Source organism: Heterocephalus glaber, unplaced genomic scaffold (genome assembly GCF_053883595.1).
Source record: "Heterocephalus glaber isolate CG9 unplaced genomic scaffold, H.glaber_assembly_v1.0 deba00001523, whole genome shotgun sequence".
In the NCBI taxonomy this organism is placed as follows: Eukaryota; Metazoa; Chordata; class Mammalia; order Rodentia; family Bathyergidae; genus Heterocephalus; species Heterocephalus glaber.
The window spans coordinates 27,679,752-27,704,279 of record NW_028258327.1 but is presented as its reverse complement, the minus strand read 5'-3'; the positions used below and the strand labels follow the sequence as shown (position 1 = coordinate 27,704,279).

The following is a 24,528-nucleotide window of genomic DNA, read 5'->3' as shown; positions in this document are numbered from 1 at the left end:
TTGGTGTCTGAACATAATCCCAAACTTTAATTGGTTACAAATAATGTAACAATTCGGTTTTTATAGGTTATTAAATAAACTTTGTCAAAGTAATTTAGTAGATTTAAAGAGGCTGCTAATGGGACTCCCCTCGGTGAACAAAGGAACAGTCGCATGGAAATATTTTCCAGTCTTTGCTCTCTAGGGGGACCTTAACAGTTTTCAGTCTTATCACAGACTGACCTGATAGTTTTCATAGGCATCAATAAATATTACATAAATATGTTATTGTGCTATGTTTACATCTGTTGTCATCAAAGGGATAAATTCTAAATATATTATTACAGTATGTATACACTGGTCATTTTCAAAAGATTAAATTTCCTGTAAACAACAATAATAAGGTTTTAGTAAAACGATGTTTTTGTACCAAACTGAATTAGAGGGCATAAGATCTCATACATATAATTATGTTAATTATTATTGTTAATTTTCTGGTGCACTAAATGTATTTATACTTCCTGACTGTACAAGTTTTCTAATATGTTGTTTACAATAATAACCTCTTTTTGATTCAGGTATTTGCCTTTTTCATACACTCCAGCTATTTAAGACAACAGGTGAATTTATGGGCTGAGATATTTTCTTTAGATGATATCCTATCAAAAGATAACAATTTAGATGAAAATTTTTGGTGTTTTTTTTTTTTTTAATGACCGTGTTTAACAATGGCTATTTTATACCAAGATAGACATTTAAATGTGTTACAAAGATAAGGTCATCATGATTGTCATGTTAAAATGCTATTTGTGGCTCTTGATTTAAGTTTTTTTCTGTTGATATTCTATAGGAATTCAACTACTAGAACAATCATGATTGATAACAATAACAGTTCTCTAACTATATTTTAAATTCCAAAATGCTTGCTATTCAGGTAAAATTGTAATAGTTAAGTTCATTACTCCTGTTGCAATGCTAATGTTATTGACCTTCTCTTCTGGGTGTTCAACAATTAAAGTTTGGAGACCAAAGCTAAAAAAGGTAACTGGGCTATGAGGACAGCCAATATTGTGGCCCTGGCCCCTCAAGGTCAACAAAGATCCAGGACATGAGGGAACCTTCTTTACAGGATCCTACATCTTTGGTAAATCACTCAAACCTTCTGAGCAAGGAGATTGCTGGGCATTGGAGGACAATGTACCATGTGTCAAAGGAGGGTCACCATGAGAAAAAATTTCCCATGCTTTCACTGAAAGCAGCTTGGTCAAGCAAAGCCATGATCAATCCTGATGGCTGACACTGACAGAGGAGCAGAGAGGCTCTATGCAAATTTCCAAAGTAATGGCCTAAGGAGACTTAACTGACCTTGATAGATAGCAAGAGATTTATATTGATTGACACAGGTCTCACTTTAACTTGGTCTTAAACACCCAGTAGAAAAAATAGCCAAAAAAGGTATAAAATAATAATAAAGCTAGACTTCAGAGAAATTAAGACATAGCCCATCCATAAAAATCTTTTGGTTCACTCATGACACAGCCATTTGTTTTTTAAATTTTGGGGACTGAAAAGAAGGGGAAAATCATTAATTAACTGCAAGTGCATCCTGATTCTTTTAAAATAAATTAAAATAAGCTCTTTGCAGGTGTCCAATCCTAGAAACCATTGCTCTCCAGATCTCTCCTTTTACATAAGTGTTTTTCTGATTCTGTGATATCTAATTAACTATCATGTAGGTGATCAAAAAACATAAAGTAAGAGTATGATTAAGTATCCTTCATATTAAACTCTCTGCAAGAAGTGACTGGGGAGAAGTACCTACTGCTAGCCCTTCTGTTTCCAAGTGAAAGCTCCATCACCTGCTTGTCAGCCACAGTCAGGATAAGTTCTGCACAGAGCACAGAGATTTATTCCTTTAAAAATAATGTACATCCTTGTTTTCTGTTTATGATGTCTCTTCTCTCATTGTGCTCATATTTCCTGGATACCTACCAATGTCTGAAAGGATCGAACCTTTTATGTTAGCCTTGGTCTCCTTAAGTTGCCCAGTGTACTTGTTGAGGTTATCAGTTCTCTTTATTTTTAAATAATAAAGGGGGAGAAAACCACATTTAATTTTAGAACTTCTCTTTTATATCAGTTTCTTGTCTCAAGAAAAAAAAATATATCTAGGAGGCTCCAAAAACTGAGATACAGGAATAAAAATGTCCTTTAGACAACTATTCCATGGCTTTGCTGGAACTATCAACCTGGAATGTGTTTTCATGGTCTTGAGTTTAAGGAGAAGTCAGGTTCACAGTAGCACTACACTCATGGGTATGTTGACCTCCAAAAGCCATTTACTCAGTTACATGCACTTTTTATATTCTAAGACTGGATGGCTAAGGATTATATAAATTGTGTTTATCATTTTTTCACTATTCTCTCAGAGGAAGGAAATGACACATGGGCTCTTAGATCATGAGCTATGGCACACAGTGTGTTACTTTTGTAACAGATGAGCCCCTAAATATCCAGCTGTCTCTGTAAGACCTGTGTAAATAATGAAAGAATTATTTTTCCAGAGAAATGTTGCTGGAAATCCTTTAGCTTTGTCTACATTAAATACCAGCTTTAGAGCATTTGGAGAAATGACAACCACCACACCCAGGCCAGCTCTCCTTACTAAACTCATTACACTGTGAATGTCTATCCTGACTCTGGCAGGAGAAACCTAGATAGTATAAATGCTTTAAATTTGTTTTAAAGAGATGAGCAATGCAGCTTTGGTTTACTGTTTAATTTTTAAGAGATACTCTACCTCTTAACAGTTAATAATTTTTAAAGGAAGAACTACAATGTATCTTCAAGGATCATGCTGTTAATTATATACCTGCCTTCAGTCAGCCGGGTTCATCAAAAAAATTTTAATGGGGCTTAGTGGTAGAGCACTTGCTTAGCATTTGTAGAGGCCTGGGGTCTGTCCCCAGCACTGCAAAAAAGAAAAAGAAAAAAATTGTTTTTAATGATTTAAGATAGATGCCCTACCAAGGTCCTGAGTTGCACAGAAGGTGCCAAATCACCCCACTGAAGACAGACAGGTCTGCTCACACCCTACCAAGGTCTCCAGTCAGGTGGAACAACCTGAATCACCCCCCTGCAGACAGGCAGCCACCTGGATCCACGCTACAAAGGCACAGAGGACACCAGACCACCAGACCATGGTACTGAGTCCTGCTGCTCCCGGCTCAGAGGTAGGAGATTTGAGCCACCGTCCCATTGTTCCTGGTCCAGAGGAAGGGGCTTCCTGGTCACCATCCCTCCCACTGCTCCCAGCCCACAGGAAAGGGCTTTTGGGCCACCCTCTGTCCCACTGCTCCTGGCCCAGAGGAAGGGGCTCCCAGGCCAACATCACTCTCACCACTCCCAGCCCAGAGGGAGAGGCTTCTGAGCCACCATCTCACTGCTCCTGGTCCAGAGGAAGGGGCTCCCCAGACACCATCACTCCTGCTGCTCCCAGCCCACAAGAAAGGGCTTTTGCACCACGATCCCTACTGCTGCTCCCAGCCCCTGTCCCACCTCTCCCAACTCAGATGAGATAATCTGTGCAGGTGCTAACAGCCCCCTGCACCAGTTGAAATGAGAAAACACATAAATAAGTCCCAAAACCAGACTTCCAGATCACCTACAGCAACCCCAAAGGGAAATGAGATGGAACACTCTGATACTCAACGACCTGGACCCACTGAACTGGCAACAAAGGGGATCTTGAAACAATGAAATCAAAAATAATTTCTCAGATAACAGGAGAAATTGTGCCCCTAGTGCAAGACATGATTAATAAATCTAGAGAGGAGCTGAGGAACATGATGGAATCCCAACATAAGAAACAAATGGAATCCATAAAACAGATGCAAATAGGTTTTCAGGACATGAAAAACTCCATTGAAAACCTACACAGCAGAATGAGCCAATGTGAGAACAGAATTTCAGATATAGAAGATAAGATTGCAATTAGTGACCAGGAAAAGAAAAATTGCTTCAAAATTATAAGGGAACATGAGAAATCAATCCAGCAGCTGCTAGATGATGCAGAGAAGAATAACATAAGACTGATTGGGCTCAATAAAGAAAAAGGAGAGAGTGCAAGATGACATAAAAAATCTCTTCTCAGAAATAATGGCAGAAAACTTCCCAAGCAGGGGAAAAGAACTTGACATACAGATAAGTGAGGCATAGAGGACTCCAAATAGCCTTGATCAAAAAAAAATCTACACATAGGCATATAACTGTTAAGATTCCAGAAACTTGACAGAATTACAAAGTTCTACAAGCAGTTAGAGAAAAGAAACAAATCATATACAAAGGAAAGCCCATCAGAATGACAGCAGACTTCTCAACACAAACCATCAAGGCAAGAAGAGCTTGGATGGCATGTTCCATGCACTAAAAAGAAAACAGCCTCCAACCCAGATTGATGTAACCTGCAAAACTATCTTTCAAAATGGATGGAGAAATAAGATAATTTCATGATGAAGAGCACCTTAAGAACTTCGTGAATAGCAAACCAGCACTCCAAAGAATTTTACACAATATCCTAGGAGCAGACACTGAGGATCACAACCCCAGGAAGCAAAGCAGAATGAACCCATCTGGCATGACAAGAAATTCAATGTAAAGGGGGAGACCACAACAAAAACAAAAAAGTCATGGAAATGATAAGTCAATATGTTTCAGTTATAACCATCAATGTTAATGGTCTCAATTCAGCAGTCAAAAGAAATAGACTGGCAGAATGGGTCAAGAAGCAAAATCCAACCATATGCTGCATACAAGAAACACACTTAATTCAAAAGGAAACTCATAGACTGAAAATTAAAGGATAGAAAACAATACTGCATGAAACAGGAATGCAAAAAAAAGCAGGAGTACCTATCCTCTTGGCAGATCAAGTAGATTTCAAACCAACACTGATTAAGAGAGATGAAGAAGGACACTACATCCTTGTAAAGGGAACAATCCAAGAGGAAAAGACGACAATCATAAATATCTATGCACCAAACACTAGTGCATCTAACTATATAAAAGAAATACTGACATGAAAAGTCATATGTGCACTAATACAATTGTAGTGGGGGAACTCGACATCCCACTGTCACAAATAGATAGATCAACCACACTAAAAATATGTAATGAAATACTAGAATTCAATCGAACTCTTGAACAAATGAACATAACAGATGTTTACAGAGTCTTCCACCCCACAAAATCAGAATACACATTCTTCTTAGCTGTACATGGGTCATTCTCCAAAATACACCACATACTCACACAAAGAACATTTTCAAGTAAGTGCAAAGGAATTGAAGTTATCCCCTGTATATTATCAGACCATACTGTGATGAAATTGGAGAGCCATAGCAAAAAGAACTCAAAAAATTTCATAAACACGTGGAAATTGAACAACACACTACTGAATAACCAATGGGTCACAGAGGAAATTAAAGAAGAAATGAGACAGTTCCTTCAATTAAATGACAATGACAATACAACATATCAGAATCTATGGGACACAATGAAAGCAGTCTTATGAGGGAAATTCATAGCAGTGAATACACATTTTAGGAAAACAGAATGAGCCCAATTAAACAACCTGATGCTGAACCTCAGGCTTCTAGAAAAAGAAGAGCAACACAACCCCAAAGCTCATACAAGGGAGGAAATTATAAAGATCAGAGGAGAAATCAATGCAATGGAAACTAAGAGAATGATACAAAAGATCAATGAAGCCAAGAGTTGGTTCTTTGAAAGAATCAACAAAATTGACAAACCTTTAGCCAACCTTGTCAGAAAAACGAAAGAAAGGCTGAAATCCATGCAATTAGGAATGAAAAGGGTGAAATTACAACAGACCCAGCAGAAATCCAGAGGATCATCAATACCTACTTCCAGAACCTATACGCCAATAAGATGGACAACACAGAAGAAATGGACAGATTCCTAGATACATATGAATTACCAAAGTTGAATGAAGAAGACCTAAAAATTCTGAACAACCCAATATCAACCAATGAAATTGAAAATGTAATTAAAAATTTATCAACTAAGAAAAGCTCGGGCCCTGATGGCTTCACTGCTGAATTCTACAAGACATGTAGAGAGGAACTGCTGCCATTACTTTTTAAACTCTTCATTGAAATTGAAAGGGAAGCAATACTCCCAAATTCATTCCTGGAAGCAAGCATCACCTTGATCCCCAAAACAGAGGAAGCCCAACTGAAAAAGAGAATTATATGGCAATCTCACTAATGAACATAGATGCCAAAATCCTTGATAAGATACTGGCAAACAGAATTCAGAAGATCATCAAGAAGATCATACACCCTGATCAAGTGGAATTCATCCCAGGGATGCAGGGATAGTTCAATATACGAAAATCAATCAATGTAATACACTGTATCAATAGAACCAAGGACAAAAACCATATGATTATCTCCATAGATGCAGAAAAAGCATTTGACAAAATCCAACATGCATTCATGATAAAAACCCTAGAAAAAATTGGAATAGATGGTCTCTACCTCAAACTGATAAAAGCCATCTATGAAAAACCAACAGCCAATATCATACTAAATGGTCAAAAACTGAAATCCTTCACACTAAAATCAGGAACAAGACAAGGATGTCCACAATCACCACTTTTGTTCAATATACTTCTGGAAACATTAGCCAGGGCAATTAGACAAGAGAAAGAAATAAAAGGAATAAAGATAGGTAATGAAGAAGTCAAATTGTCATTATTTGCAGATGACATGATACTCTATATAGAAGACCCCAAGAACTCCACCAAAAGTCTTCTAGACTTAATAACCAAATTCAGTCAAGTAGCTGGTTACAAGGTCAACACACAAAAATCAATAGCTTTCCTCTACACGAATGACAGACTCACTGAGAGAGAAATAGGGCAAATAATTCCTTTCACAATAGCGTCCACAAAACTGAAATACCTAGGAATCAACCTAATGAAAAAAATCAAAGACCTCTTCTCTGAAAACTATGGCACTCTGAAAAGTGAGATTGACGATGATATCAGAAAATGGACAGACATGGGGATGGATGACATGTAGGATGTCCTACACGTGCTCCTGGGTAGGAAGGATTAATATAGTGAAAATGGTCATACTTCCAAAACTGCTATATAGATTTAATGCAATTCCAATTGAGATCCCAGCAGCATACTTCATGGACCTTGAGAAAACAATCCAAAAATTCATTTGGAATAAGAAGCGACCCAGAATAGCTAAAGCAATTCTAGGTAACAGAGACATGGCAGGTGGTATCACAATCCCCAACCTGAACTATACTACAAAGCTACTGTGATAAAAACTGTATGGTACTGGCAAAGAAACAGACCTGAGGACCAGTGGAACAAATTAGAAGATGCAGAAACAATGTCAGACACACTCAGCCATCTCATTTTCGATAAAGGAGCCAAACACCCTCACTGGAGGAAAGAGAGCTTCTTTAATAAATGGGACTGGAAAAATTCGGCTTCAACTTGCCAAAGTATAAAACTAGCCCTATATCTCTCACCATGCACTAAGCTAAAATCAAAATGGATTAAAGATCTAAATATTAAAATAGAAACTCTGAACCAGTTGGAACAGAGGTTAGGTAGAACTCTTGAAGACATTGGTGTAGGAAAAGATTTTATGAACAAAACCTCAGTTGCCCATGAACTAGCACAAACAATCAACAAGTGGGATCTCTTCTTATTAGAAGGCTTCTGCACAGCAAGAGAAACCACCAGCAGTGTGAAGAGACAACCCACAATGTGGGAAAAAATCTTCACCTCCTCTTCCTCAGACAAAGGTCTACTATCTCGAATCTATAAAGAACTTAAAATGATCAGACCTCCCAAATTTAAAGACCCAATCGAAAAATGGGCAGCTGAAATGAACAGACATTTCTCAGACAAAGAAGTAGAAATGGCAAATAAATACATGAAAAAATGTTCAACATCACTGGTCATTCAAGAGATGCAAATGAAAACAATGCTGAGATTCCACTTCACTCCAGAAAGAATGGCTGCTATCATGAAATCAACCAATAACAAATGCTGGCAGGGCTGTGGGGAAAGAGGAACCCTGCTCCACTGCTGGTGGGAGTGTAGACTGGTGCAAGCACTGTGGAAAATAGTATGGAGATACCTCAAAGAACTAGGACTGGAAGTCCCATTTGACCCCACTATTCCACTGCTGGGGATCTTCCCCCCAAAATTAAAAGAATCATACCACAGTGATATATATGCACCCATGTTCATAGCAGCACAGTTTGTAATAGCTAAAACTTGGAAACAACCCAAATGCCCATCAAGTGGAGACTGGATAAAGAAAATGTGTTTTTTTAATATATAAAATGTAGTACTATTCAGCCATAAAAAATGAGAAATTAGAGACTTTTATAGCTAAGTGGATTCACATTGAGGCAATACTCTGAAGTGAAATAAATAGGACACACATCTATAAATACCGAATGGTTTCTCTGGTGTGAGAAACTGAAAGTGTAAATAAGGACTAAATATATAATTGGTAATGTAAAATAGGAAAAAAAGTGGCAAAGGGGAAGGAAGTGGGTGGGCTAGGGGAAAGGATAGAAGGGAATGGGATTAATATGAGAAAATGGAAAAATAGGAACAAAGTCTTTGTAAATAGGGAGGAATGGAGGAGTTGAAGGGAGGGCTGGGGAAGGGTGAAAAATAAGAACCAAGAGAGTCTATATAAAGGTGCAAATTTCCAATGATGAATGTCATTATATTGTATACCTAAAAGGTACCAATTATTAGAATGAGTAATTGATAATGTAAAATAGGAAGAAAAGGTCCAAAGGGTAGGGGTAGTGAGAGGGGCAGGGGAAAGAAAAGAAGGGAAAGGAAAAATGCTGAGAAATGGAAAAAATGGAAATAAAGTCTTTGTAACTAGGGAAGGGTGGAGGGGGTGAAGGGAGGGCTAGGAATGGGGAAAAAATAAGAACCGAGATGCATTATGTAAAGGTACAATTCCCAATGAGAAATGTAACTGTGTTGTATACCTACAATGTACCAATAAAAGAATTTAATTAAAAAATAAAGAAATAAATAAAAATGATTTAAGGTAATGTTAGGACATCCTCTGATACTATGATTAAAAATATTTCAAGAAAAAACTTATATAGGAGATAAACAGTACACTGTATAGTTTTAAAAAAGAGAAATGAGAATGGAATTTAGCCCAGGACTTCAAAAGCAATCTCTCCAATTTCCTTTTGACCACAGAGTTTCTTGTCTTGACTTCCAATAATAGAAATTCGGGCAATCTGATTTTCTGATTTGCAAGAAATGTTAATGAAATTTGGGACATTTTTCCTGTTTTTTGTTCAAATGAAAGTCTAAAAAATATTACAAAGGCAAATGTGCTAGACTTCTTTTACCAGGATCCACCAAATTGACTCTAAAAAAAGTTCATTACTGCTAAACTACAATACAAATTCTGTGTTGGATTCTAAAGTCCCCTGGACAAAACCCACTCCTTATCCTCTTTATAAAATGGCTATTAGTAGTCCTTCCTGGTTAAAAAACAACAACAACAAAAAACTTGTTGGCTACATTCCTAACAACCCTGGTGACCTCATTATTTAGCTCATATATATATATATTTTTGTACTAGGGATCGAACTTGGGTCCTCAGCTTGCGAGGCAGGTGCCAGAACCACTGAGCTAAATCCCTGGCCCAAGCTCATGTGTTCTTAACTGTTTTTGGTCTTCTCTTCTCCAGACTTAAAGCTACCTGAGAGACAATGCCTGATGCCTATTGAAGGCCTTTAGATAGACCCTCTGTAGCATTTCCCTGACTGCCAATCACAACTATGACCCTCCTCAGCTGGAAGTAGTCAGAACAGTCTTCAGCCCTTGCCCCTAATGGCAGTTAGGCAGTTAGAGGTACTTCTTCAGAAAAAGTTATAGATAGATAGGTTAATTAGATGACTTTTAGACAGTTAGACAGGGCCCCTCTCAAGTCGCCAGCTCTCCAGGTACCAATATAATGAGGAGCCAACATAAAAATAAGTAAAACACATTCACTGGTTCCACTGAGATTACTGGATGGAGCTATTAAAATTCCAGAGATCCAGCCATGGATTCATCACTCTTGAATCAAAGCCCCATCTGGACAAATTCTAAGGGCCCACACTGATGAGACAACTCCCGTAAAAATCACCCCTAGGACACAACACACTCAAAGCCCTGCTCCTGTCACTTTGGACACTGACAGGCCAACACACAGCTAAAGCCTGAGGACCTCAACCCATAACCCACTGGCATGCTTTCCAGACTTGGTCTTTCCTTGGCATCCTTATTCTTGCCTACCACATACTGACTGCCTTTATTCTTAACATGGGCTTTTAATAATTGTTACTCCATGTGGGACTGCATAACCTTTGCCCCTTTTTCTCCAGCCCCATTGTGATTAAAATGTGAGTTAACAGATGGAGATGCTTGTTAGTCTAGGGATGCTAGATAGGGATCTGTAACAGACCTAGAGTCCCAGAGTAAACTACTCAACTCTTTGTTTATCCGGAACTGATATTCCAGGCACCACAATTGTTAGAACAAGCTACAGATGTCTGCTAACCATCAATATGTGACAGTCGACCACTAACCTTTGTCCCCTTTTCTTTAATATGTTAACTTCCCCCTCAACCCCCTATAAAAACAGCCTCGGATTCTGAGCCAGCTGCCTCTCTAAGCTATTTTGCTTCAGGAGTGCCATCTGGCCAGACTAATAAAGGTCTGTTTCCCAACTTGTCTAGTGTGTTCCTTCCCAGGTGTTCTTTGCTGTAGTCAGCTCCTTGGAGCATTTGGTAAGGCTCTTGGTCTTACATTCTGAAGGCACCATTGGGATTCCTGGGTGTGCTTCACTAGTCAGCTCCTCAGAGCATTTGGTAAGGCTCTCAGTCTTACATTCTGAAGGCACCACTGGGCCCTCAGTCTTACACTCCAGAGGACTGAACTACTTTCCAAAGGTGTTTCCTCTTAGCTATATGTTGGGGTTCTATGCTGTTTGCTGTCCTATCTTGTTTGATTGACTCAGAAAATCCTAACAATTGGTAAACATCCTAGGTGACTGGAAAATGAAGATAGGTAGGTGCCTTAGTAAGACTTCTTTTTGGTATCCTCATTGTGTTCACCATTGGCCCATGTTTCATAAACTGGTTCATACATTTTGTCTCCCAACATGTTAATTCCATGAAAATTCAAAAATCCTAACAGCTCATGATGATCTCAAAATCAGATGCTTACACATACACCAGGCAGCATTATGCATATCAGAGGTAAATACCTCTGATAGTTAAGGAATTAACTAGCATCAAAAAGAGGAGGGAATGAATGGGGAACATGTTTCTTTGCAGTTAAAGCCAAACTTACTAGTGGAAAAGTTTTCCCCATTCCCTTGTCTCTGGGCTCCAGACACTTCCTCTCAAGCATCTCAGGAATTTTCTTTGTTATCAGTTTTATTACTTCTATCTCCCTTCCATGTGTAAATGGGATGTGGCTCTGTGCACTGAGCTTGCTGTCTACAATATCTGATAACCAGTGAAGTTGCTGGGCCCAGATGACTTGTGCTGTATGTAACCAATCCAAAATGCTCAACTCCTTCAAGCCTGCCTCTCTCCTGAGAATATAACCTGCCCTACTCAACACCAAAGGGGGGGTAAGTCTCTTTGTGGAGAAGTCTCTGACCTGCTGGCCCTAAAAATAAAACTGTACATTTTGCCTCCAAAATTTCTGGATGAGTCTTCCATTCTCCTGGACTACCTGTTTGTTTGTTCTGGCTGGCATGTTGCCAGTACGTACCAACCCCTAACACACCAGTACATGGTGAGATGGCCATTGAAGGGAAATACACCCCTCCACCTCTACCTCCTTAGAGCTAGCTTTGACTAAATTCTTTTGGCTTATAATCCAAATACATATATGGTTTCCTGTCATTCGATCAGCAGGAAACAGATGAAACTTTTTTGAACTGAAGTGTCCTGTAACACTAGAATTGCCACTGGTAAACAGTGGTACTGAGTAACAGCATCTACCATATGGCTTTCTGTGAGGTTTAAATAAGCCCATAAAGAGTGACACAGTGCCTGGCACAAAACAAAATCACTATATATATCATTATGATGTGTAGGTAAACTAGGGCAGAGGGATACTGCCCTACAAATTTGCATATAATGTTTTTATTTACAAATTTAATACATATATGATTACTTTTAAAGAAAAGGCATAAAAAGATAAGATTTTTTTTTTCTGTATAGTGAACCTGTTTTCCGAACACCATAGGCTAGATAATCTTTTCTTCATTCAGTGCTTTTTAATGTTACCTTGTTTGGTCTGTCACTTACATTTTCTAATCATCTCCATTAGTCCATTTTTTTATGTTACAACATCAGCAAAAGGCAACAATGATACTTAATTGTCTCTGACTTGAAAACAAAAGGAAGATTTGTTTTTCTCTTTTGCTCTCAAATTGTGTAGGAGGCCCACTGTAAGTCAATGCCAGGAGATTGTCCTGTCCAAGGGAACAAGGATAAGACAAGAGTGGGTCTTCTAGAGAGATACAAAACAATCTCTGCAGGTTGACCATTAGACAAGTACAGAATGAACAATCCTTAGGCATGAGGCATTTAGGAGTTGTGAAGATGGAAGTATATATAGCCTTTCCCAAGTTCAGAGGAAAATTATGAAAAAAGCCAAATGTACATGAATGAATTGAGAGAAATAGGTACCGTATGTCAGTATAAAAAAATTTAATAGCATGAAAAGTTGACTGTGTAAGTATTAAATGTTTCTCTCTGGGGAGAAGATCACTATTTTTGGAGTTAGCCCATAAGTTTTCTTTTAGAGAGGAAATTAGAAATGTTGAAGGATGTAACTATTATCCAGTCTAAGGAATGACATAACCAAAAACATAATTAAATAGTTACCAAGTTGTAAGCAGTGAGGCTAAAGAAAAATTGGAGTCTATTCCCAATAGTCCACTATCTAGTAATGAAGTTAACAGAACGATGAATAATACCTTTGTCTTAAAAGAGAAGGTTAAAAATACTATCTTTGACATAGACACCACAAAGCCTAAACTATGTTTTTCATTAGATTGCAAAAATAGAAAATAGTGAAATAATTGGTTTAGTAAAGTCAGGAGCAATTCCAAGTGTTAACCTATTTTATAACATTTTCTTCCTTATGATTCACTGTGACTCCAATGTTGACATTGAAATTACTGAAAAGAATGTCTTTCTACATGAAGATAAACTATTTCTCTTGGATTTCTTCTTAGTCTCTTTCATGCTTTGCCTGGCTTTTTGTTTGATCATTAGTTTCATGAGAGGATGGGATGAGGTCCTCTTTCTAGGACTCTTCTCTAGGAGAATCAAAATGTCTCCATTCCCAGCCAACTTACACTCCAGAGAAATCACTGTCACTTTGCAGTGAAACACTGTCTGAGGCTCTCTTAAACACAGCAAGGTTCCTCTCTCTCTCTTTCTCTCCCTCTCTCTCTCTCTCTCTCTGGTGTTGTCACATAGCAAAGGGGAAAAGCACAGCTGCCCTGAGCCTGGGCACTGGACAATCCAAACAGCACCAGCTCTCATGGTGCCTGACTCTGACCCACCTGCCTGAACGCAGACCTGCTGCTCCAGGATTCAACCTGACAAGGCTCCCAGACCTTGGAATGCACTCAGAAATAACCTGGGCTTCAAGTACTAAAGAGAAGAATGTGTATTAGTTTTGCCAGTCAACATAACAACATATGATTGACTGCATGGCTCCAACAAGAAAAATTTATTTTCTCACAGTTTCAAAAGCTAGATGGTCAAGATCAAGATGCCCTGGATATTTACTGGTGAAGGCTTTCTTCCTGGCTTGCAGATTTCCACCTCCACACTGTGTTCTCACATGGTCTCTGCCTTGTGTTTGTGTGTGTGGTGTGTGTGTGTGTGTGTGTTTAGGGGGGAGCACATAATGGTGTCTTTATAAGGACACAAATTTTACTAAATCAGCATCCTTTCCTTATGATTCGACTGAACCTCAAGTTCTTTCTCACAGGCTTCATCTCCAAATACATACAAAATGGTTACCTGTATTTTTTTTGTTTGTTTTGTTTGGGTATTGGAGGTATGGTATTACAGTAAGGACTAGACAGAGAATGGGTCAGAATGCACACTACACTGGGCAAAGTTTAGCAGACTGGTTCAAAAGTATGAAAGAGAAGATTCTTTTTTAGAAAAAGATTTTAGGGTGCTGTATTGAAGCACAGCCCTTACATAAAATAAACGTCATTTTAAAAACTTATTTTTATTGATACATCTTTGTACTATACTAACTTAAATATCACATGGTTTCTCTTATATAAGAAACTATGTACATGTATTTATGTTTAAATATGTATATATATTATATAAATATATATATATACACACACACACACACAGGGTACAAAATAAGAGATAAATAGGAAGTAGAAATCTTTTTCAAATGGATGGGGGAATAAGAGATGAAAGGAGGGAAGGAATGGAAAGGGGATTAAGAAAAGAATTGAAAGAAAAAATGATGATGAAAATAAAGCTCTTGAAAATGGAAACAGGACTAAATGTTAGAAGGAGCTGGAAAGGTAGGGAGGGATAAGGCTGAAAATAAATAATAGCAAATTTCATTTTCTAACTTCTGATTTGAATAAATGGTGATTTAAAATGATGTACACAAGGTTTAAGTAGCAGTAAGGGCTAATCACACCAGTGCTTGGAAGGCAGTGTTTGAGAGCTTGTCTTAGTCACCTTCTCTTTGCTGAGACAAACAGCCTGACACCCACACTTAAGGGAGAAGAGGTTTATTAGGGCAAATATTGCAGTTCACAGTGCCCTGGCTTCAAAACATGGTGGTATGGCACAGGGGCATGACAGGAAGCAGAGAACAAAGAGAAGACCCAAGGAGGGACATAAACCTTCTGGGCCACACCCTCAGAGATCTCTCTCTCTCACCAGACCCCTCTTCTAAATGGGAGTCAGCTATGATACTTCCATAATCTAATCATCATTCAAAGCTCTGCATACAAGTGCGTGAGGCTGTGCGAGGCATCTAGATGTAAACCGTAACAGAGTTCTTATTGCTGAATGGGCAAGGAGAAAAGCCAGTCCCACCAGGGATTTAGCTCAGTGGTTCTGCCACCTGCCTCGCAAGTGTAAGGATCGGAGTTCAATCCCTGGTACCAAAAAAAGAAAATAAAAGAATTAAAAGAGAAAAGCCAGTCCTAGTACCCAAAGTGCACAATCAGAGTGTGGCACTGGGAGGAAAAGGCATCAGGTCCTGTCAGCAGTAGGTGTGCTTCAAAGCTTCTCCTAAGTACCTCCATTTGTTTTTATTGCCCCTAAGGAGGGTCCTTCTGAAGCCCAGCCCACCATCATTATGCTGTTCCCTTGGCCATTCTTCTCATTACTAATAAACTTGGATAATGGCTCTCCTTATGCCTCCACCTCTATGTACTAAATATTTTAATGCAAGTCTTTGTTCCCTCTGTTTTATTTTCCCAGCAATGGCATTATTCTCAGTGATCCTGTTCCCGGTTGCTATGCTGCTTTCATCTTTCCCTGTAAAAGGGGATGAGGTGAGGTTAAGGTTGAAAATCTTTTCAAACAACTCAGGAAACCATGAGAGAGAGAGCAAGATACTAGATCAGTCTTCAAAAGTGAAAAGGGTTGGAGTGTCTGGTGCATTACAAAGTACTCACTGGTAGCTCTGACACAAGTCCACAGCTGTGTCGACCAGCAGGGTAGGCCTTCATCATGTGAGAATATTGACCACTGGATGTATGGTTGTCTGAATAAAGGTGGGCATATATTTAAAATACACAAAAACTTTCAAAGATAGTCTAAAAAAAGGAAGTAAAATATCTCACAATAATTTGAATATTGATGATAATGAAATAGTATTTTGGATGTATTTGTTAACTAATATATATTATTAATCTCATCTTTTTTTCAATTTTAAAGTGGCAAAATAAAATTTAATTCAATAGCTAGAATAAGTGTATGGATTTAAAGCTAATAACACTCCTCCTGCCCCAAGAGCTGTTTTGATTAGTTTTATTTAATCTTTAAACATGATCCCCACAGAAAATTACCAATATCAATGTCAAATTAGTATGACTTCTTTACATACATCTAAATCTTATTTTTACAGATATTGTGTGAGAACAGTTACATGTTTTTATGCTTAAAATTTACTAAAATTACTAAGTAGATATCCCTTTGTACTCCATTTATTTCTAATATGTAGTTTTCCTCCAACAGGGAAACAGAAATAGAGTAAATCATCCTCTTTAATGGTAGGGTGCAGTGCCCAAGGAAGGTGATCATCATCTGTCCAGAGGGCTACTGAATGTCAGAAACTTAGGGCATTACTCCTGGTTATCATGCCCTGCTTCAGCTTCGCACATACACTAGCTAGGCTACCTTACACTGGAGAACTCCAACACTTGGTTGAAATTTCCCTTGCCATGGGTTGGGGATTTAGCTCAGTGGTTCTGCCACCTGCCTCACAAGCACAAGGTCCCAAGTTCAATCCCCTGTACAAAAAAAAAGAGAATTTCATCTGTCACAGAAAAATAGTGACTGTGTTACCACAATCATATTATCAACCTGGAGACAATTTATTCTTCACTTAGGATTTCATTTGGATAATTTGCTTTCTTCTCAATTGCTTTTTTATGGATTGCATATTATGGTACTCTATTTTCATCTCTTACTTTTCTGGTCGGTCTCCTTGTTTTATTGATAAATTTATTCAAAGCTGAATACCAGGGAGATCCATAATCATATTTGGCCTTTGTTGACTTTGAACATTTTAAATTGATCCCTCATTTTATATTATGTAGTATCCCTTCAGTTTTGGGATGTAGTATCGTGATTATTTGTCACGTTATCTATCCAGTATAAATTCTTTAAAATACTATATTTTTTAAATTTTATTCTCAATATTTTTAATATTTCATAACCTGTAATAAAACCTTTATTGATATTCATTTTAAAATGAACCAAATATACTTCTTCAGGAAGTTTTATCTACAAACCAAGATGTAAGATGCAGAGAATAATTACTTCTCTCTCAAAAGCCAATTTGTCTGTGCTTTGAAAAAAAAATCTATTTTAAGTGGGTTTGTGAGGTAAACAGGGAATATCTATATATTTTTTTATGGCTTGGGTAAAATGCAGAGGTTAGTCACTACTGACACTGAATATATAATATCCTTTCTAACTTAGCAGTCAGTTGCTTTGCTGGGTCTCTTGGTACCAGATATTCACCAATGGTCCTTGTCCCTAGGAACATAAAAGCAGGAAGAAGAGATGGACATATACTAGATAAGCAACACAATGTGGTCAGATGTATGAGTACAGTGTTTGAAATCTTGGGGAGATTCAGTATGGTGGAAGGTGTGGATAAATTATCCAAGATCTAAAATGAATTCTGTAAGGGTCTTGCCAGTGTATACTTTAAAACTGTCCTCTTCCCTATAAAACAGGACATTTTTAATGTAAATTTAGTTCATCAAATTGTTCTTATCTCTTGTGCCAACAACTCACATAACTCCACTCCAATCTCCAGACCTACACATGTACAAAACTACAAGCTCAAGTATTACCATCTTAATTAAAACCTCATTAGTCAGTTTTGTCTTAATATAAAGATAAAACCAGCAATAGTCCATTAATTGAATGAATTTTCTCCTTCAAATTGCATTTAGAATTTTTTTCTAAATGGCATAACCATTCTTTGAATAATTCCATAACATTATGTACATAATATATAACACTTTTTTTACCATAGACATTCACTTGGGCTGAGCATTCTTTCTGTAGATATGAGACAACTTGTCAAAAGAATGATATCACTCAAGTCTGCAGTAAATTATGTACCCACACCCTAATACTCCCTTGTTGCAGCCTGAGTGTGACTGTCTTAATGATTCTTCTCATATACCTTTGTCATCATAAGATGTTATTTCTCATATATCTAGAAAAATCACAGGAAGACTTCTCTTAAAACCAAAATCAGCATGTGTGCTCTCAGAGGAGTTTCAATGTGTCCTGTCATGGATTACATTCCCATTCTTGAAGCATTAGTCTACTACTTTTCCATTTAAAAGTTGTGTCTTTGCCTTAGAATCATTGGCAGTGCTGAACAGCTAATATTGGCTTGAACTGAACACTTAAAAATATGATCTTTGTTTTCCTGTATGGTCAAGACATATTAAGCCTTCTATGTAATTTGCAAATAGGCTAAAAATAAATCTGATTTTATTTCTCTTTAGAATGAAGCCTTTGCTGCTTTGTCAACTAGTCTACCAGAAGTCCAAGAGGAGATTGTAAACAAACACAATGAACTAAGGAGAGCAGTGTCTCCAACTGCCAGTGATATGCTAAAGATGGTAAGAGGTCAGAATGTAGGAAAGACAGCTTAAGTTATCTTGAGGTGTGTAAGAGCAGGCAGCTGGCCACTGACATCTCTCAACTTTTGCCTAAGAAGCTCTGCATTGATTTTGGCATTTCATTTGTTTTATGGTCAGGGCCAAATTTCTTGATTACACTAAAATAACTTGTCAAGTTTATGAGACTGTTTAAATTATGCTGATAGAACTAGGATGTCCTAAGGCATCCAGTAAAAGGCCATTGTGTTTTTATGCTCACCATGCTGGATCTCCTAATCTAAGACCAGAAAGGCTGTCCCTGTAGGTCAGTGCTGTTTTGTGTAAACAGCAGTGCATTTTTCTAGTTCCAGCTCCAATCCCCACAGGCCTCCCAAATTTACTGGATGAGGGTGTGAGCTGATAATAGTAATGTTTAGAGTAGGACAATTACTACAAATTCTTAGATGTACCTTCTGTGCTAGTATAATGATTGGGCCATATTGATCTTCAGTTTTTCAGTTACTTAGGGTAGACATAGTATCTGTACTTATTTGGCATACAAAGGGGCATATTAAGAATATATGTCTATGCTTTTGATTTTAAAAATTAGAAAGTACTTTTACAGAAAGTTTATTAGATTTGCTTATTAATACATGTTTGTGATACATAATGAACACAATCACAGTGGAGATTTGGTATTGAATCTTAGTCCTTTTTACTTATTCCCATCCCCTCCCTCCAGTCTTACCCTTCTCATCTCCACAGTTTCCTATCTTCTAAGTTTCCTATTACCTATCTTTTATGGCTGTTTAAATTATATAATTTGGGGCTCTTGTATAAGAGAAACCATGGAATATGTAAATTTCCTTTGCAAAAATATTATAGTGATGTAAAGAAATCTATTAATCTGGCTACATATTTATGTATCTGATCTTTGAACCATTGAGTGCACATATTTCCCACACACACACTCTCTTAGGAATGGAGCAGTGCAGCTTCAGAGAAGGCCCAAGCCTGGGCAGACCAGTGCCAGTATCATCACAGTAGGAAAGAAGACCGAAAACTCAGTATGTAAATTAACAAAAATTCCCTAGAATATTGGCCAGGCGAAATAATAACGGCTCTATGTATGATGTTTTGTTCAGAAAACTTTGAAATAAATCCTGCTTCTAATGTTGCCTTTCCAAGTTAAGTATCTCTGAATATAGAGATAATTCTGAGAATCACCACCTTGTGCTCATTGTTTTCTGCAAAACTTTCACACAATTTCACCTTTGTACCTTTCTCTTTTTTTTTGTATTAAATTATTTTATTGGTACATTGTAGGTATACAACACAATTACATTTATCATTGGGAATTGTACCTTTACATAATGGATCTTGGTTCCTATTTTTTCCCCATTCCTAGCTCTCCCTTCACACCCTCCACCCTTCCCTATTTACAAAGATTTTATTTCCATTTTTTCCATTTATCAGCATTTGTCCTTTCCCTTCTTTCCTTTCCCCTGCCCCTCCCACTACCCCACTACCCCTACCCCTTTGGACTTTTTCTTCCTATTTTACATTATTGATTATTCATTCTAATCATTGGTACATTTTAGGTATGCAATATAATGACATTCATCATTGGAAATTTGCACCTTTACATAGTCTCTCTTGGTTCTTGTTTTTCACCCTTGCCCAGCCCTCCCTTCAACCCCTCCATTCCTCCCTATTTACAAAGATTTTGTTCCTATTTTTCCATTATCTCATATTAATCCCATTCCCTTCTATCCTATCCCCTAGCCCACCCACTTCCTTCCCCTTTTCCCCTTTTCTTCCTATTTCACATTACCTATCATACATTTAGTCCTTATTTACACTTTTAGTTTATCTCACCAGAGAAACTATTCAGTATTTAAACACGTATGTCCTATTTATTTCACTAAAGAGGATCGCCTCAATGTGCATTCACTTAGCTATAAATGTCTCTAATTTCTCATTTTTTATGGCTTAGTAGTACTCCATTTTATAAAAAAGTCACATTTTCTTTACCCAGTCCCAGTTGATGGCAATTTGGGCTGTTTCCAAGTTTTAGCTATTACAAACTGCACTGCTATGAACATGGGCACACATATATCACTGTGGTATGATTCTTTTAATTCTTTGGGGAAGATCCCCAGCAGTGGAATAGCGGGGTCAAATGGGACTTCCAGTCCTAGTTCTTTGAGGTATCTCCATACTGATTTCCACAGTGCTTGCACCAGTCTACATTCCCACCAGCAGTGGAGCAGGGTTGCTCTTTCCCGACAATCCAGCCAGCATTTGTTATAGGTTGATTTCATGATAGCAGCCATTCTTTCTGGAGTGAAGTGGAATCTCAGCTTTGTTTTCATTTGCATCTCTCAAATGACCAGTGATGTTGAACATTTTTTCATGTATTTATTTGCCATTTCTACTTCTTTGTCTGAGAAATGTCTGTTCATTTCAGCTGCCCATTTTTCGATTGGGTCTTTAAATTTGTGAGGTCTGATCATTTTAAGTTCTTTATAGATTTGAGATAGTAGACCTTTGTCTGAGAAAGAGTAGGGGAAGATTTTTTCCCACATTGTGGGTTGTCTCTTCACACTGCTGGTGGTTTCTCTTGCTGTGCAGAAGCCTTCTAATAAGAAGAGATCCCATTTTTGAATGTTTGCTCTAGTTCACAGGCAACTGAGGTTTTGTTCATAAAATCTTTTCCTACACAGATGTCTTCAAGAGTTCTACCTAAACTCTGTTCCAACTGATTCAGAGTTTCTATTTTAATATTTAGATCTTTAATCCATTTTGATTTTAGCTTAGTGCATGGTGAGAGATATAGGTCTAGTTTTAATCTTTCATAAGTTGAAGCCCAATTTTTCCAGCACCATTTATTAAAGAGGCTATCTTTCCTCCAGTGAGGGTGTTTGACTCCTTTATCGAAAATGAGATGGCTGAGTGTGCTGGCATTGTTTCTGCATCTTCTAATCTGTTCCACTGGTCCTCAGGTCTGTTTCTTTGCCAGTACCATGCTGTTTTTATCACAGTAGCTCTGTAGTATAGTTGCAGGTTTGGGATTGTGATACCCCCTGCCATGTCTCTGTTACCTGGAATTGCTTTTGCTATTCTGGGTCTCTTCTTGTTCCAAATGAATTTTTGGATTATTTTCTCGAGGTCTATGAAGTAAGCTGCTGGGATCTCAATTGGAATTGAATGAAATCTATATAGCAGTTTTGGAAGTATGGACATTTTCACTAGATTAATCCTTCCTACCCAGGAGCAGGGGATGTCTGTCCATTTTCTGATATCATCTTCAATCTCTCTTTTCAGAGTGCCATAGTTTTCAGAGAAGAGGTCTTCGATTTCTTTCATTACGATGATTCCTAGGTATTTCAGACTTTTGGATGCTATTGTGAAAGGAATTATTTGCCCTATTTCTCTCTCAGTGAGTGTGTCATTGATGTAGAGGAAAGCTATTGATTTTTGTGTGTTGACCTTGTAACCAGCTACTTGACTGAATTTGGTTATTAAGTCTAGAAGACTTTTGGTGGAGTTCTTGGGGTCTTCTATACAGAGTATCGTGTCATCTGAAAATAATGACAATTTGACTTCTTCGTTACCTATCTTTATTCCTTTTATTTCTTTCTCTTGTCTAATTGCCATGGCTAATGTTTCCAGAACTATATTGAACAAGAGTGGTGATAGTGGACATCCTTGTCTTGTTCCTGATTTTAGTGTGAAGGATTTCAGTTTTCGACCATTTAGTATGATATTGGCTGTTGGTTTTTCATAGATGACTTCTATCAGTTTGAGGTAGAGACCATGTATTCCAATTTTTGTAGGGTTTTTATCATAAATGCATGATGGATTTTGTCAAATGCTTTTTCTGCGTCTATGGAGATAACCACATGGTTTTTGTCCTTGGCTCTATTGATATAGTGTATTACATTGATTGATTTGCATATATTGAACCATCCCTGCATCCCTGGGATGAATCCCACTTGATCAGGGTGTATGATCTTCTTGATGATCTTCTGCATTCTGTTTGCCAGTATCTTATCAAGGATTTTTGCATCTATGTTCATTAGCGAGATTGGCCTATAGTTCTCTTTTTCGGTTGGGTCTTTATCTGCTTTGGGGATCAAGGTGCTGCTTGCTTCCAGGAATGAATTTGGGAGTATTGCTTCCCTTTCAATTTCATTGAAGAGTTTAAACAGCAGTTGCAGCAGTTCCTCTCTAAATGTCTTGTAGAATTCAGCAGTGAAGCCATCAGGGCCTGGGCTTTTCTTAGTTGATAAGTTTTTAATTACATTTTCAATTTCATTGGTTGATATTGGGTTGTTCAGAATTTTAAGTCTTCTTCGTTCAACTTTGATAATTCATATGTATCTAGGAATCTGTCCATTTCTTCTGTGTTGTCCATCTTATTGGCATATAGGTTCTGGATTAGGTATTGATGATCCTCTGGATTTCTGTTGGGTCTGTTGTAAATTCACCCGTTTCATTCCTAATTGCATGGATTTGGGCCTTGTCTTTCTTTTTTCTGAAAAAGTTTGCTAAAGGTTTTTCAATTTTGTTGATTCTGTCGAAGAACCAACTCTTGGCTTCATTGATTTTTTGTATCATTCTCTTAGTCTCCATTGCATTGATTTCTCCTCTGATCTTTATAATTTCCTCCCTTGTATGAGCTCTGGGGTTGTCTTGCTCTTCTTTTTCTAGAAGCCTGAGGTTCAGCATCAGGTTGTTTAATTGGGCTCATTCTGTTTTCCTAAAATGTGTATTCACTGCTATGAATTTCCCTCGTAAGACTGCTTTCATTGTGTCCCATAGATTCTGATATGTTGTATTGTCATTGTCATTTAATTGAAGGAACTGTCTCATTTCTTCTTTAATTTCCTCTGTGACCCATTGGTTATTCAGTAGTGTGTTGTTCAATTTCCACGTGTTTATGAAATTTTTTGAGTTTCTTTTGCTATGGATCTCCAATTTCATCACACTATGGTCTGATAATATACAGGGGATAACTTCAATTCCTTTGCACTTACTTAAACATGTGCTATGTGTGAGTATGTGGTCTATTTTGGAGAATGACCCATGTGCAGCTGAGAAGAATGTGTATTCTGATTTTGTGGGGTGGAAGACTCTGTAAACATCTGTTATGTTCATTTGTTCAAGAGTTCGATTGAGTTCTAGTATTTCATTACTTTTTTTTAGTCTAGTTGATCTATCTATTTGTGACAGTGGGGTGTTGAGGTCCCCCACTACAATTGTATTGGTGCATATATGACTTTTCATGTCCATTAGTATTTGTTTTATATAGTTGAGCACACTAGTGTTTGGTGCATAGGTATTTAGGATTGTCATCTCTTCCTCTTGGATTGTTCCCTTTACAAGGATGTAGTGTCCTTCTTCATCTCTCTTAATCAGTGTTGGTTTGAAATCTACTTGATCTGCAAAGGGAATAGCTACTCCTGCTTTTTTTTGCATTCCTTTTGCATGGAGTATTGTTTTCTACCCTTTAATATTCAGTCTATGAGTTTCCTTTTGAATTAAGTGTGTTTCTTGTATGCAGCATATGGTTGGATTTTGCTTCTTGACCCATTCATTCTGCCAGTCTATTTCTTTTGATTGGTGAATTGAGACCATTAACATTGATGGTTATAACTGAAACGTATTGACTTGTCATTGCCATGAATCTTTCTTTTTGTTGGGTTCTCTCCCTCTACGTTTAATTTCTTGTCATGCCAGATGGGTTCATTCTGCTTTGTTTCCTGGGGTTGTGATCCTCAATGTCTGTTCCTAGGATATAGTGTAAAATTCTTTGGAGTGCTGGTTTGGTATTCACGAAGTTCCTAAGGTGCTCTTTGTCATGAAAGTATCTTATTTCTCCATCCATTTTGAAAGACAGTTTTGCAGGGTACATCAATCTGGGTTGGAGGCTGTTTTCTTTTAGGGCTTGGAATATATCACTCCAAGCTCTTCTTGCCTTGATGGTTTGTGTTGAGAGGTCTGCTGTGATTCTGATGGGCTTTCTTTTCTATGTGATTTGTTTCTGTTCTCTGACTGCTTGGAGAACTTTGTTCTT

The 24,528-nt window shown here is 37.7% G+C and overlaps 1 protein-coding gene across 5 annotated transcripts in view; it reads left to right on the top strand.

Annotated features, from left to right (window-relative positions):
* LOC101720340 (cysteine-rich secretory protein 3-like) overlaps positions 1-24,528 on the top strand; it is a 77,020-nt gene that overhangs the window by 5,762 nt on the left and 46,730 nt on the right. For 4 of the 5 annotated variants that reach the window (XR_015441574.1, XM_087188136.1, XM_087188137.1 and 1 more), the window contains exons 2-3: positions 15,574-15,647; positions 18,351-18,467. Coding sequence is in view for 3 of the 5 variants with exons in the window: in XM_087188136.1 (XP_087044262.1) it covers positions 15,574-15,647; positions 18,351-18,467 (191 nt within the window). In the remaining 2 variants the exon portion in view is untranslated. The remainder of the gene's footprint in view (positions 1-15,573; positions 15,648-18,350; positions 18,468-24,528) is intronic. The other variant, XR_002392283.2, reaches the window with a different exon arrangement.